Genomic DNA, 14,257 nt, shown 5'->3' with positions numbered 1-14,257 from the left:
TTCCAGATGGAGTTTCCATTTTGACTAAGACAACCATAATCTCCCCTGTGCTATCTTCTACTTGCTGATTCTGCATCTAGAAGACAGTTTCCTAATTACTTGTCTAGTCTGGACAAGATATTCAAATGTATGTATAATACTTACACTCTTAATAAATAATTTCTTCCAACCCTTCCGTTCTTCCTTATTTTCTTCACTTTGGTGTTCCACAGTTTACTTCTAAGCTTCCCACTTTCCACTATGGGTCTTCATATTGAAAATATTTGCAATATACTCTTGACTTGATGCATTCTAACTTGGTCCCTGCACTAAGCTGTGCAGACACAAGAACCTCAGGTCTTGTCCTCAGGTCTTGATGGCCCTGCTCCTCTTGCCCTGGCTGATACAATTACAGTACGCAAGGTAAGGCAATATAAAGCCATCCATCCTCAATCCAGGAAACTGATATCACTGGGGAAATGAGAAATCACCCTTTAGAGAACTGATGTCATCCTGCGGTGGGAGTAATTATTTTTACAAAGTAATTTTTCCAGGAATGGAGGAGAAAAGAAACAAGTGTATTACCACCTAGTAGGTATGTATGAAAGTTAATTATCACTAACTCCCGGTCAGCAAAGTAATTTTTCAATCTCTAACTCTCTGTTGATGAAACAATCATTCCGTCTTACAAACAATCATGCCATCTTATAAACCACCCTAGGCTCAGAGTGGTTTCCTCCACTCACAAGGAGCCCACCCCTTCACAGGACCTCTTAGTCTATTGTCAACATGCTCAACTGGTTCTACCATTTGTAGTTTAACAGAAGAAATCTTTCCCACTTAAATATCATGATTCTTCAAATATTTCAGGGTGTTTTCATATCCTCTCCATGATAAATCTGTTTTTTACCCCCCAAATATATCAACAGTCTTTCAACTGTATTTTACGTAATACATTGTCTAGATATTCAAAGGTCATGATGTAGATGTAAGTTTAAAATGGTCATCTTTCAAGAAGGACATTGAAATAATTTCCCTGTGAGGAAAATGAAGGGGTAGGGTTGGGGGGGACAGATGGAGATGATCTCAACAGAGCCAGATCACCTTCATTAGGCAAGGAGGGGCAGCAGTCAGTCTTAGACCAAGACTGGGCTACTGCATCGAGGGTCCTCGGGGGTTTTGAGGGAGGCTAAGCATGGAAATATTTTTTTTTTGGCTGAGGTCTGTTTCTTGTCCAAATTATTTTATCAGTTAAAGTTTAACAAGTTAGGTCCAGGGCAACAAAGGTTTCTGGGCTTGGACATTTGGTGTTTCTCTGACATTTCCCTTGGTATTTTGGGGAGTCAGTCTTCCAGAGAGAAAGGCCATTAAAGCTAAAAACTGTTCCTTCATTCCCTATCACTCAGCATGTATATATGCTAAGTGTGTATATGTGTAACCACATTTCAGTAAAATGTTCACATACATAAAAGCATGGACAACAGCATAGATTACAGCATTGGTTAAAAGAGATAGTGGGAAAAAAAACTAAGTATCTATAAATTTGAGAGTGAAGAAATATAATATTTTAGGTATGTAGAATACATTTAATGATTTAAATTATTAAATTATTTTTGCAGATAAATATGGATAAAATAAAAAAACATGTCAAGGGAATGTATAAGATTGGTAAAATTATTATGTGCATATTGTACAAACCAAAAATAAAAAAAAAAATAATGACACACTTGTCACCTGAAATAAAAATGCTCAAGTAAATGTTGTGAGTGAGTTAAGCTTTATTTAAGAAACTTCCTGAGGACTATAGCCTGGGAGATAGCCTTTCAGATTGCTCTGAAGAAGTAAGAGAGGACCAGGAAATATGTAAATATAATTATATAATATAAATTATATATACATATAATTTTTGCTGAGAAAAACATGTAGTCAAGTATAAAAGGATTACTGCTAATCCCAAAGAACAGATCTCAAGTTAATGAATTTAGTGCTTTTCTGTGTATGGGAAGATGCAAGAATCTGGGGTCACTGAAATGTTTTCTTAAAATATGCATCTTAACTACCTAGGGGCCAGTATCCAAGCACAGAAGGCTTCCTGTTTTTCTCCATTCTAAATTCCCCTCAGGTGCACAGTCAGTGGATGACTGCAGTGGCTAATGGCTTGATCCTTTCTAACTGAAGTGAAGGGCAGCATTTTTTTTCTTTACACTAACTCCTTGTACTAGTTACTTTCTGCTTAGGCTGGTCAGAATTAGTTTCTTTTGCTTGAAAAAAAATGAAAGAAAAGGATTATTACAATCAAAGTAGTTGCTGGGGAGAAAAATTTGCCACCCCAAAATGTTTATTTGGCATGTGGATTATCTTGAGATGAATACAATTAAAATGCAGAAGACCCTGGAAGAAACTTTTACTTTAACTGCCTAGAGAATGTTAAGGATCTCTTCCAGGAAGGGAGCTTTCATTGTAGATAATTTAAATGTGTAGACAGGGAGGACACAGCAAACTCTTGCTTATTAAAATTTCTCTCAATGTCCTATTGCCTGTACATGGCCCTCCAAATATGTGTTTTCCAAACATTTGCTTTTCCATTTCCACGTGAATTGCCTTCCTCCTCTCTGAAGTCCCAAATTAATACCCCCAACATTCTTGTTTGTCTTTAGTGAAGACAATATTTAAAGTGAAGGTTTCAACCATTTTGGTGAGTTACTCAGTTTTCCTAGGTCTCTCCCATGTATATATATTATTAAAATGTGTTTGATTTTCTCCTGTTAATCTGCCTCATGTCAATTTAATTCTTAAACCAGCCTTAAGAATCTAGAAGTGTAGGGGAAGATTTCTTCTTTCCCGACATAGTTTTTGATAATCTGAATATTGAGAAAATAAGAAGCAGTGCTGCAAAAGTCCTGTCATATTTTCTGCACAGACAGATTACCTATTTTCATGGAGTTTAGTTCAGTCAGGGAGAAATAGGTTTTCAAATAATGGTATGTGTTAGTGTGGTGATTTAAGTAGGGAACCAAATCATACACAGCCTTGTTAGCCATGTCACAGAGGGTTTTTTTCCCTTTTATCCTAAGAACAATGAATAGGAATTGAAAGACTTTAAAGAGCTTGGGGAGCTGATCAAAAGCAAGTGATGTATTCTATCATAATGTAGTCAGTTTTCAAACCCAATTTGTTTGATAAGCAGCTCAGAAGTTATTTTTGCATTTACCGAAATTTCCACATCTTTTTTACCATATTTTGTACAGTTAAATATATTTCCTTGTCTGTGGTGCACGAAAAACCTACAGAGATCTGTGGACCAGACAAAATGAAAGACTTTTTTCATATTATTCTATTATTTTTAAATGCCTGCATAAAAAAAGTTTATTACCAAATCATTTTAGGATTTATTTTATTTTAAACAAAATGTAACATGGTATTCTACTGTGCAAAATGTCTCAATTCAAGCTATAATGTGATTAAATCATTCATCTTATATAGTTTCCTTAAGGTAGAAACTAAACTGGAAACTTATTGTTATTTGTCTTTCGGGTCTTTCCCTTTGGATCCCTGAAAACTAGAATGATTTGAAATATTTCATGAAAAAAACTTTCTTAAAGTCTGTGAACTCTCGGATTTATTTTTGTTTGTTTTTATCATTGAATGTATGACACACAGGTTTAATAATACAAAGTGATGCTGCTTCTGGTTTGGTAAAGCTCTTAATAGCAGAGGGTAAAGATAAGAAGCAGACTTCTCTTTTCAAGTTGAAAGTTCCTCAGTTTGGATCATTTAATGAAAGCATTTTATGATTGAAATTTTTCTACAAACTTTAAGGATTATGAGTTATATATGCTTTTAATCTTCCCTAATTATATCTAAGCCTTCTTAACACACTTCAAAAAAAAAAAAAGGTATTGAATGATGTGGAGAAAAAAACAAAAATTTTTGGTTAATCTATGAAAATTGTCACACTGGCTTAGAACATAGAAATTTGAAATAGTGAGTTGACAAATGATACCATCCACTTCATAGATGCCAGAATTTCTTCTGTTTTGAAGTGTCTCTTAAATGAATTTCACTTAAGTGTGTAAATATAGGATACTGCTGACATTTTTTTGTCAGCTAGATCCTAGATATTTTATTAGACTCTTTCCAATGCTTCTTTTTTTTTCCAATATCTTCAAAATGCTTAAAATTTCTATATCTGCCAGAGTCTAGTTAGGGTACAAAAACCACAATGGTAATTTGAACAGGGAATATTTACTATAAAGTCTTAGGAACTGACAATAAGTATTAGATACTGAGGGGATAAAAGAGTACTCCAAAGAATACCTGAGGGCTGAGGGAGAGAACCCAGGGAAATAATAAACATGGGTGAGTTTCAAAACTCAAAAGATATGAATGTAGCCCTGTGGATGAGGTGTTCTCTGGGTTACCCTGGTATATAGATGGAGGGAAAATGGGGAGCAGGGAATTTAAAGATCAGGCTGGCAAGAATACTTACTGGGGGGTGAGAGCCACTGGGTTTCCTTGAACCACTGGCAGCTGCACTGTAGGAACAAGAAATTAAAGAGTTCTTGTTGTGGCTTAGGCCACCGGCTAGAGCTCTGATTCAGCCCCTATCCTGGGAATCTCCATATGCTGCTGGTAGGACCCTAAAAAGAAAAATAAAAGAAAGGAAGAAATTAAGCACACTGGAAGCAAGAAGAGAAGTCCATTCCTTCTTAAATGTTCATCCTGCCCCTTATAATCACAAAGAAGAAAGGTTTAAAGTTCATTTCCAGTATTGTTGCTGAAACTCAGCCTCTGTCCCATGGTGCAGAATAGACACATGAAGAGAGAGTTTTGGGTGAAGGAGAAAAAAATAGCTTTTTATCACTTTGCCAGGCAAAGGAGGTTACAGCAGGAAAAATGCCTTAAAGAATGTGCCCTCCATTGGGAAGAATTGAGGGGAGTTTTATAGCAAAAGGAGAAAAACAGGCTTTCAGATAGGAATCGGAATTGGGGCAAACATGCATTCTTCTTTCTTTGGGGGGGATGTTAGTCATCGAAGCTGGCATCAGGATATCTTGGCATGATCATGGTGGTGGTCTTCTGGGTTATTGCCTAGAATAACAGTACTTGCAAAAGGGGCGTATCAATCACAGATTAGAACAAACTAGGAAAGTTCCTGAAAAAGTCACATGCTAATAATCTTTAAGCCGCAGGCAATTATGTTCATGGTGCCTGATCTTTAGCTTATGGGATATTATGTTTAGGGTCCAATTAAGCTAGGGAGAAGGACAAGGAAGGACTCTAAACTGGTCAATTTTAAATATTCACTTCTGAAAGAAGCATACGGAATATAACTTTTCTCTTAGGTCTATAAAATACCTACATCCTTATGTGTATCCCTTGAGAGGGAACCAGGATCCTGCCCCAAGGCTGTACTATTGTTTCTTGACTGTTACTCCCTTGTCTCTGCATCCCCTTCTTTCTCTTATCAGCAACTGTCTGAATCTGTTCCCTTGGAACTCAGAGATGGTCAGAGAGGCTGAATGAGGCCCATTTCCTAAAAATAAGAAATGTGGGACCCAGAAGGGCTTTTATGCCCAGGAGCTCCACAGAGCCCTGCTCAGTTACAGTATCACAAAAAAGAAGGCCAGTGAAGGTGAATTTGATGTCAAAAGACAATAAACTGATAGCTGATATAGTTCTTTGTCAATAAATACACAAAGGAAAATGTACTTTTTATTAAGTGAAGTACTTGTAATTTTCTTCAGCCAAAGTAACTTTTCTTGTTACATTTTTGCTGAAAAGAAACACCACACATTATTGTGACCATTGCTCTTTTTCTTGGCATATGTTAGCTGGAAATTCTTCTAACAGCTCTGAAATTGTATCTACTTACTGCTAAGATTGTTGTCAACGTCATCAACATTTAATTGTAGGACCTTAAATATCCAGTGTATAAAGAGATTATCTAAAGAATTAAGAATAAAATGTGTTTTCCTCTACCACAAGAAAACTTGCTGGCTTTCCAGACATTCTTTGGGAAAACTCAGTAGAGATATCGATAGTACTTTATCTGCTCTTGGAAGAAGACCTCACAAAGATACTTCATTCATTTCAAAACAATATAAGTGAGGCATGTGAAAAAATTGAGTCTGGGAAAATTCGGAGTCCTCTGAGACAAACGTTTCCTCTTCTGTGAATTAGCTGTGGGAGTTCAGACTCCATTTCTTAATACTTATCATTTTATTTCAGAAAGTCCATTAAGATAAAAATTTAAGCTTAATTCAGTATCATAAATGGCACATAGATTTCAATGTCAAAGATCACTCTACAAAGTTGTCTTAAACTAAAAGCTACCTGCCTTCACATTAAAATGTACAACTGGACAAAATTTAAATTATTTGCACAAGTTTTATTTATATTATTTTAGCAAAATTTTATTAATTTTACATAAAAATCCTAAAAATAAAAAAGGAAAGGAATTTCCCATTGTGGCTCAGTGGCTCAGCATAGTGCCCCTGAGGATGAAGGTTCTCTCCCTGGCCTCGCTCAGTGGGTTAAGGATTCGGCATTGCCACAAGCATCAGTGTGGCTCAGATCTAGTGTTGCCATGGCTGTGGCACAGGCCTGCAGCTACAGCTCCAATTTGACCCCTAGCCCAGGAATTTCCATATACTGCAGGCGTGGCTATTAAAAAGAGAGAGAGAGAGAGAGAGAGAGAGAGAGAAGATTTTTTGCTTGTGTATATTCAATTTTAATTAATAAAATCAATTTCTGAAGTAATAAATATTCTGTATAGGAAATCCTATGTGTGTTTATGCTGTTTGGTGGGAAGGAGAGCTATGATTAATCATATCTTCAAAATCATCTCTGAGTGAAAGAATGTTATGAGTGCCTAAGTAACTAATAACTAGTATAGTTAACCAGGTTACATAATTTATGAAATTCTTAGTACATTGATTCTCAGCTCTGATTCAACCCCTAGCCTGGGCACTTCCATATACAGCAGGTGCAACCCTAAAAAAACAAAAACAACAAAAAAAATAAAAATAGAAAAAAAAGCATGGCATTAATAAGCTTTTTAATGAATCCCACCTTCCTAATACTTTAGTACTATAGGCTTATTAGGAGGAAATCATAGAGTGCACAGCCTTTTCTTCAAGAAGAACAATTATAACACCAGCCCTCATTTTGTGAACAGAATATGCGGTGGCCTGTGTGCTATGAAGTCAGGGAATATTGGTGCAATCTCTTCTTGTTCCTGTTCTAGATCCAATCTACTGACTCTTTTCTCTAGCTATGGATGGACTTGTATTCTAAAATTAGGAAGAAATCAATATGTCACAATTCTGGAGGAATGGTAATTTATGGGTTTAAATTTATACTAAGTGTAGATTACTTTTACAGGAAGGTAGATTTTGAGAGTAGAAAAGAGCAAAGCATATCAGGTCTCAGAAGAACTAGAATGCTATAAGAGAGAGCAAAAATTGAGTGGCGTGGGAGAAGAGGAAACTTCCAAGGTTTCTTTAAGTTTTACTTAATGATGATTCTATTAGGGACAGACTCAGAAAAGATTAGCTGGAAATGGGAGGATAAGAAAGCAAACAACAAAGTGCAAAACTAGAGTCTTCATTCTTAGCATAGAAGAGAGGCTAATATTTCAAGAAATCTATCTGCCTCATATGAATTGAAAAATTTGGGAAAGTAAATGTAGAAACTCTAATCAACATTAATAACCCCCCTAATGATCCCTAGAGTCTAAAGCAGAGATCCAGCTCTGGGGTCCTGGTTACCAATTCGGATATATATTTAACATTGATAATTATCATTAAGAATGTATTATTTGGTCCAAATGGAAGACTGCTACATAGCTCCTTATAGCACAGACTGAAAAGTCCATGTTGAATTGGTCAGCTTTAAAGATTCTCCTCTCCCTTCTATAATGTAACTTCAGAGGAACTGGAATTAGCTTAACTGATCAAAGAAAGCAAATATTACTAAATGAAATATTTGAAAAGCAAACTTCTGATTACATATAATTCCATATTTTAGTGCACTGTTAGTTATTGGAAAATAACATGGGATAGGCATAAATAATGTTGGGGGAGGGATCTCATAACCTAAGAAGCTTCACTGATCTTAAATCAGTGGAGTGGCTACCCCTGGTTGGGAAAATCAGTGGAGTGGCTATCCCCTGGTTGGGAAAATTTGGTTTCAGATTCTTTAATACCATCCTTGTATATTGATTTTTAGGCATGCAAATTAGGAAACTCATAAGATCAGGAAAATGTCTAAATTTATCCCCACCAAAGAATCAGGTTCACATTCTTTTTTCAATCATATTTCTATTTATCTGTAACTGAAACAGTCAATGAATCTACGCTATCCATAAAAAGTCATACCAAAACTTATCTCCAAAATCAGTAATCATGATGTATTTTTTACAGTTTTGGATATTTAACTTTTGCTTAGGTGATACTCAGAAAAAGACTTGTCAATATCAATTAAATAATCTCTATATCATCTTCTTTATTACTTTCACCCCAGTTAAGATATAATTAGACTACTGATTCAAAGAATTTAAATGAATTTTGTCTTACTAAAGGGAATTCCTCAGTACTAGTGGCATCTCAGAAATTTTCTTGGGCCTCAAGTAATACGTCATAATTTTCCTCATGGCAGTCTTCATATCTCTGTTCCTTAGTGTGTAAATAATGGGGTTTAGAATGGGAGTAAAAATGGTGTAAAATATGGCAAGAACTTTATCCACAGGGTAGGTGGTAAAGGGCCACACATAGATGAATATGCAAGGTCCAAAGAATAATATTACTACAGTGATATGGGCAGCTAGAGTAGAAAATGCCTTGGCCATTGCAGCAGAAGACTTAAACCAGACAGTGGCAAGACTAATGATGTAAGAGCTGGCCAAGAGAGAGAAAGTGCTTAGTGAAAGGATTCCGCTATTGACCACAATGAGTATTTCAGTGATGTAAGAGTCCAGGCAGGCAAGTTTGGCCACTCGAAGAAGGTCACAAAAAAAGCTGTCTACTACATTGGGTCCACAAAAAGGCAGATTCACGGTAAATGATAACTGGCTGAGTGTGTGCACCAAGCCCACAGCCCAGGAGATCATTACCAGTACAATGCATGTCCTTTGGCTCATGATGATGACATAGTGTAGGGGTTTGCATATGGCTACATATCTGTCATAGGCCATGGAGACAAGCAGCACCATCTCCCCTCCAGTAAAAAGGTGAATGAAGAAAATCTGAGCTATGCAGCCACTGAAGGAGATGGTCTTGTGTTCACTTAGAAAATCAACAATCATCTTAGGAGTAGCAAAGGAAGCCTGACAGATGTCCACAAAGGAAAGGTTTCCCAAGAGAAAGTACATCGGGGAGTGCAGTCTGTTATCAAAAGTCACCATGAGGATAATAAGAAGGTTTCCCAGCACAATGACCACATACAGCACAGAGAAGAAAACAAAAAAGAAAAGCTGAAGTTCCTGAGAACTAGAGAGTCCCAGCAATACAAACTCAGACACCACTGAAGAATTGACCTTATCCATGGATCCAGGCTGCAGGCTTGCTCTGAAACAATCCTGAAGGAGGGGAAATAGGGAAAGGATCAGAATTCGGAACAAGGAACACTTTTAATGTAAAGGATTCTGCGATTCCAGATATAATGCGTATTTACTGAATGAAAGATTTAGAAGAGACCATCCTAATATATCTGGGGAGTTGGAAAGAGCTTATGAGAATGTGGAAATCCTTTAATCAGTGTCATAACTCCTTGAGTTTTGGGATAGTCTTAGTAATCTATCATACAGTAGTAAACAGGCTCAACCAGGAGCTGACTTGTGATCACAACGCTAGAGGAGGGGTTTGAAACCAACTTCAGAGGGTTTGTAGGTTGGAAAAAATAATTTAGATCTGTTGGTCTTGTGGTCATTTTCCATCATTAATTTCAACAAATCTTTGAGTACCACATCTTTCTGCGATCTATTAATGGCTTGATGTTTATGTGTGATGTCAAGTCATACTGATTGAGTTCAGGCTAATTAATTTTTCTGAACTTTAATTCCACTCAAAAAAGTTGAGAGGTGATCAAAATACCTACTTTACAGAAGAATTTTAAGTTTAAAGATAACTCGTAATATTCTATCAAAGTCATTGTAATACAATGGATGTTCTTAATATGTTAAATAATCCCCATGTTAACAAAAATTTTCCTTACTGCTATTGCAAGACTCATATACAAGTTAAGCAGTTCCTCCTAAGGAGATACCGTGGAATATATGTTATCCAGTTCTACAGTTGCAACACAGTTTGTCAGTTACTCATATGTATAATTTCTTAAAATGTTTGTTTATCTAAAATTCATAGTTGCTTGGTTATTAAAAAGCAGCACCCAAAGATTCCATTTTCCTCGCCCATCAAAAGTAGATTTAGGATAACTTACGGTCCCCGTTTGGTGTCCTCCATGACCATTATTATTAACACATCTTTATAATTAGTGAAAGAGTAGAGAAGTTGTCTTAGACTAGAGAAATAAAAATAATTGAGTTATTAATATCCAGTATGCCTTAAAATATATTCTGTTTGGAATCAGAATAACCCTGATAATTAATTCAAACTTGCACCTCCTTTTTTTTTTCCTGTAAAAATACAAGAAAATCTTGCCGTATAATTCTGCTATATAACTCCTGCTGTATAAATCCAGTTCCATTGAACTGAAAAAAAAAGAAAAAAAGCCTTTCCAGGAAGTTCTATTTTAGAACTATGTTTGTTCTGACAATTAACTGTTGACTGTAGTCAGAGTGAGGAACCTAAGAGTGAGATGTGATCTTAGCCTCATGTAAGAGCACATACATATTTCACTGCCTATTTATTTCATACAAGAAGCTTTAGTCTTCCTCCATCCCTGGGATACAACCCTCACCTCTCATTCCCCCTCCCAATTTTGTTGACTTGTAATTGACAAATAAAAATGAATCTACTTAAGGTATACAATGTAGTCTTTTGGTATATGTTTACATTTGTGAAATTATTACCACAATCAAGCTAATATTAACATATTCACTACCCTGCATAGTTACCTTTTTAAAAACAATTAAAATATATTCTCTTAGCTGAGTCTAAATATGTGGCAGTGTTATTAATTATAGTCACCATGCTATATATTAGATATAACACATTATTATTAATTATAGTCTCCGTGCTGTATTAGATCTCTGGAATTTATTCATCCCAGATATTTGAAGCTCCATACGCTTTGGTCAGTTCCTTTTAGCAATTGCAGTCCACACAGGGAAGCCTTCAAATAGAAAATCATTTTGTATTTTTTACTGGAGGAGTGTTCAGAGAAGCATCGCAACTGGTCCACATGTTGAATATACATTATTGTGGACTTCTGGAGTCAGAGAAAACTATTAAAATGTCCCATAAAAATTAAATGAATGCATTAGTGACAGTCAGTGATTATAATAGTATATAAGAGAGCAATAATTGAGAATAATTCTGAAATATAACATAAATTGTTTTATTACCTTTCCCATGTGTGACTCGCTTTGTTTCTCTAAAGTTGTTCTTGCTAAAGCATATGGATTTATTGCCTAAAATGATGAACACTACCTAATGAAAATGTTTATTGTGTAAATGTATATAAATTAAAAGAATGAAGTAGATTTTGAGTGAATGGTAAATAGTAATTTTAAAATCTGAGAAAGAATGGGAAAAAAACCCCACAGATTTGTTGAGACCCTGGTAAGTGGCATCTACTGTGTTAGATGTTTTATGTGTTGTATCATGTGATCTTTACAGTAGACCTGTAGAACAGGTATTATTATTATTTCTGAGCTGCAGAGGAGAAATTGGAGCATCAGACAGGCTAGTAACCTTCAAACATTCAGATATAGTAAGAGTTGCAAAACCTTAGAGGAGTTTGAAATCAGATAATAAAAATAACATTGAACACTCAGGGAGTTCCCATTTTGGCAAAGTAGAAACTAATCTGACTGGTATCCTTGAGAATATGGGTTTGATCCCTGGCCTCCCTCAGTGTGTCAGGGATCCGATGTGGCTGTGAGCTGTGGTGTAGGTCCCAGATGTGGCTGAGATCCTGCAATGCTGTGCCTGTGGCATGCATAGTTCAGCAGCTGCAGCTCTGATTCAACCCCTAGCCTGGGAACTTCCATATGCCACAGGTGCAGCCCTAAAAGGCAAACAAGCAAACAAAAACACTTACTCAGAGCAAGCAAAGTGCCAGGCACTGTTCTAAGCACCTTCTGTGCATAATTGAATCCTCCCATAAAACTACATGGTAAACATACTTGTAAATTTATTTCACACTAGGAAATCAGAGTTACAGAAATGATAAGGAACTTCCTTGGTGTTACATAGCTGGAAAATCAATGAGCTAGAATTTGAACTCGGACTCTTCACTCTAGGGCTAGTTTTCTCCACCATCACATCATATTGTTTTAGAACTGAATGATATGAAACTCATAGCATTTACACTATGCTGCAATTGGAATTGATTCTAATGTTTCCACCTACTACAAGACACTGGTTCTTCTGCCAAGCCAGAGTTTCTCAACTCTGGCACTGCTGACATGTGGGGTTAGACAATTCTCTGTTATGCAGCACTGTCCTGTGTGGTACCCATTAGATACCAGTAGCACTTTCCCCCAAGTTGTGACAACCAAAAAGGTATCTAGACGTTGTGAAATTTGGGGTGGGAGTAAGGCGGAAGCAAAATGACCTCTAGTTGTGAACCACTGAGTTAAGCCATCTTCAGGTTTCATTATCAGTCTCTCCCTCTTTCACTTAACATTTTCATCTACCCACAAAGTGTTTGATCTATCTCATCAGAGAAATAAGCAACAAACAACAAAAAGAACTCTGTAAATATATCTAACCTCCTGAGTTGTTTTTTTTTTCCTGAATTTACCTTTTTTTTTTTTTGAATAAGAAACTTCGTGAAGGATATCCATATGTTTCCCCTCCAGTTCTTTTCCAAATTTGTTCAGAACTTAACACAACTATGCCTTTTGCTTTCACGGTCAGGGAAACTTTTAAATCAAATGTCCTTAAAGACCAGTTATAAAAGCTAATTTTGTTATACTCAAACAGTATAACAGCCCCTGATTTTTCTCTCAGAATTTTTAATACCATCTTTCTTCATCCATGCATTACTCCTTACAATAGCTTTCCTTGGGTTCCAATCCATCCCTTCCCTGCTGTGCATCTTGTGCTTTTCCATCGCTTACTCTGTACCCTTCTTAGTATCTCTTTCTTGCTCCTTCTTGTTCCCTCACTCCCTTGGGTATTCCATTCACCTCTGTGGCATCCATAATCACCTCTCTAGAATGACTTTAGATTTTATTGCACCATTGCTCATCATATTCCAACATCCCAAAAGTATTCTGACAGTTTTATGCATGTGAAAATTACACAACCATCTCAGACCTCAGCTCACAATTTTTCTCCTCAATTCAGCTCTTTTTCCCTTTAAATGTTTTTATTTGTAATTGTCACTATCATTTCCTAAGTTGTAAACCTTACTTTTCCTGGACCTTGCCCTCCCACCTGTAACATCTTGTAATTCCTTAAAGCAAATTAATTAATTAATTAATTAAAAGTCTTCAACATGACAGCCAAGTATATATGGTCTGGTCTGGTTTTAACTACACTACTCTCTAGCCAAATCAGATTCTTAAAACTTCTTAAAGCTGGTAGACTCTGCCTATTCATTTTCTCATGTCCTTTACAAATAGATGGTCTATTCCAATGCAGGTATCATCTCCTCCAAAAGCCTTCACAGAGCTTAAGCTGAAATTTCTCTCTTCCTCATATCATTATAATGCTTTGCTTGCACTTATGTGCTTTTCCAAGGTAAGAATTTTTCTATAATATCACTTCCCTACCACACTGAAAGATCCGTGAGTTCTTGTGCTTCTTGTATACCAATGCACAGGATTTAGTATAGATAGTATAGATATTTGCATGGAATAGATGCTACATAAATTGCTTCAGTACTAACTGAAATATATTTCACCTCATATCTATCATTTTACCTAACATTTCTATGTTCTAATCTTCCTGTGTATAGAGGCCTTCCCAGTGAATGTCAAGTCATAAACTGCCTACATAAACTTCATCTTTAATAGAGGAAAAACATTTCACCTCACTACTAATACAAGCTCATTTTTGAGTCACCAAAGCCAGTGCCCATAAACAAACCAGCAAACGCAAAGGGAATAAAATCCTTTTGCAGCACAGAAGATTTTTTATTTGCT

At 36.2% G+C, this 14,257-nt stretch overlaps 1 protein-coding gene across 1 annotated transcript; it reads right to left on the bottom strand.

The window, feature by feature from the left end:
- Positions 1–8,557: 8,557 nt before the first annotated feature.
- Positions 8,558–9,526, bottom strand: LOC125136039 (olfactory receptor 4K5-like). The gene has a single exon (XM_047796634.1). The coding sequence runs from the start codon at positions 9,524–9,526 to the stop codon at positions 8,558–8,560; it is 969 nt and encodes a 322-aa protein (XP_047652590.1).
- Positions 9,527–14,257: the final 4,731 nt, after the last annotated feature.

Source organism: Phacochoerus africanus, chromosome 9, assembly GCF_016906955.1.
Source record: "Phacochoerus africanus isolate WHEZ1 chromosome 9, ROS_Pafr_v1, whole genome shotgun sequence".
Taxonomy (NCBI): domain Eukaryota; kingdom Metazoa; phylum Chordata; class Mammalia; order Artiodactyla; family Suidae; genus Phacochoerus; species Phacochoerus africanus.
Note: the sequence above shows the minus strand (reverse complement) of the source record. Positions and strands in the feature narration are given on the sequence as shown.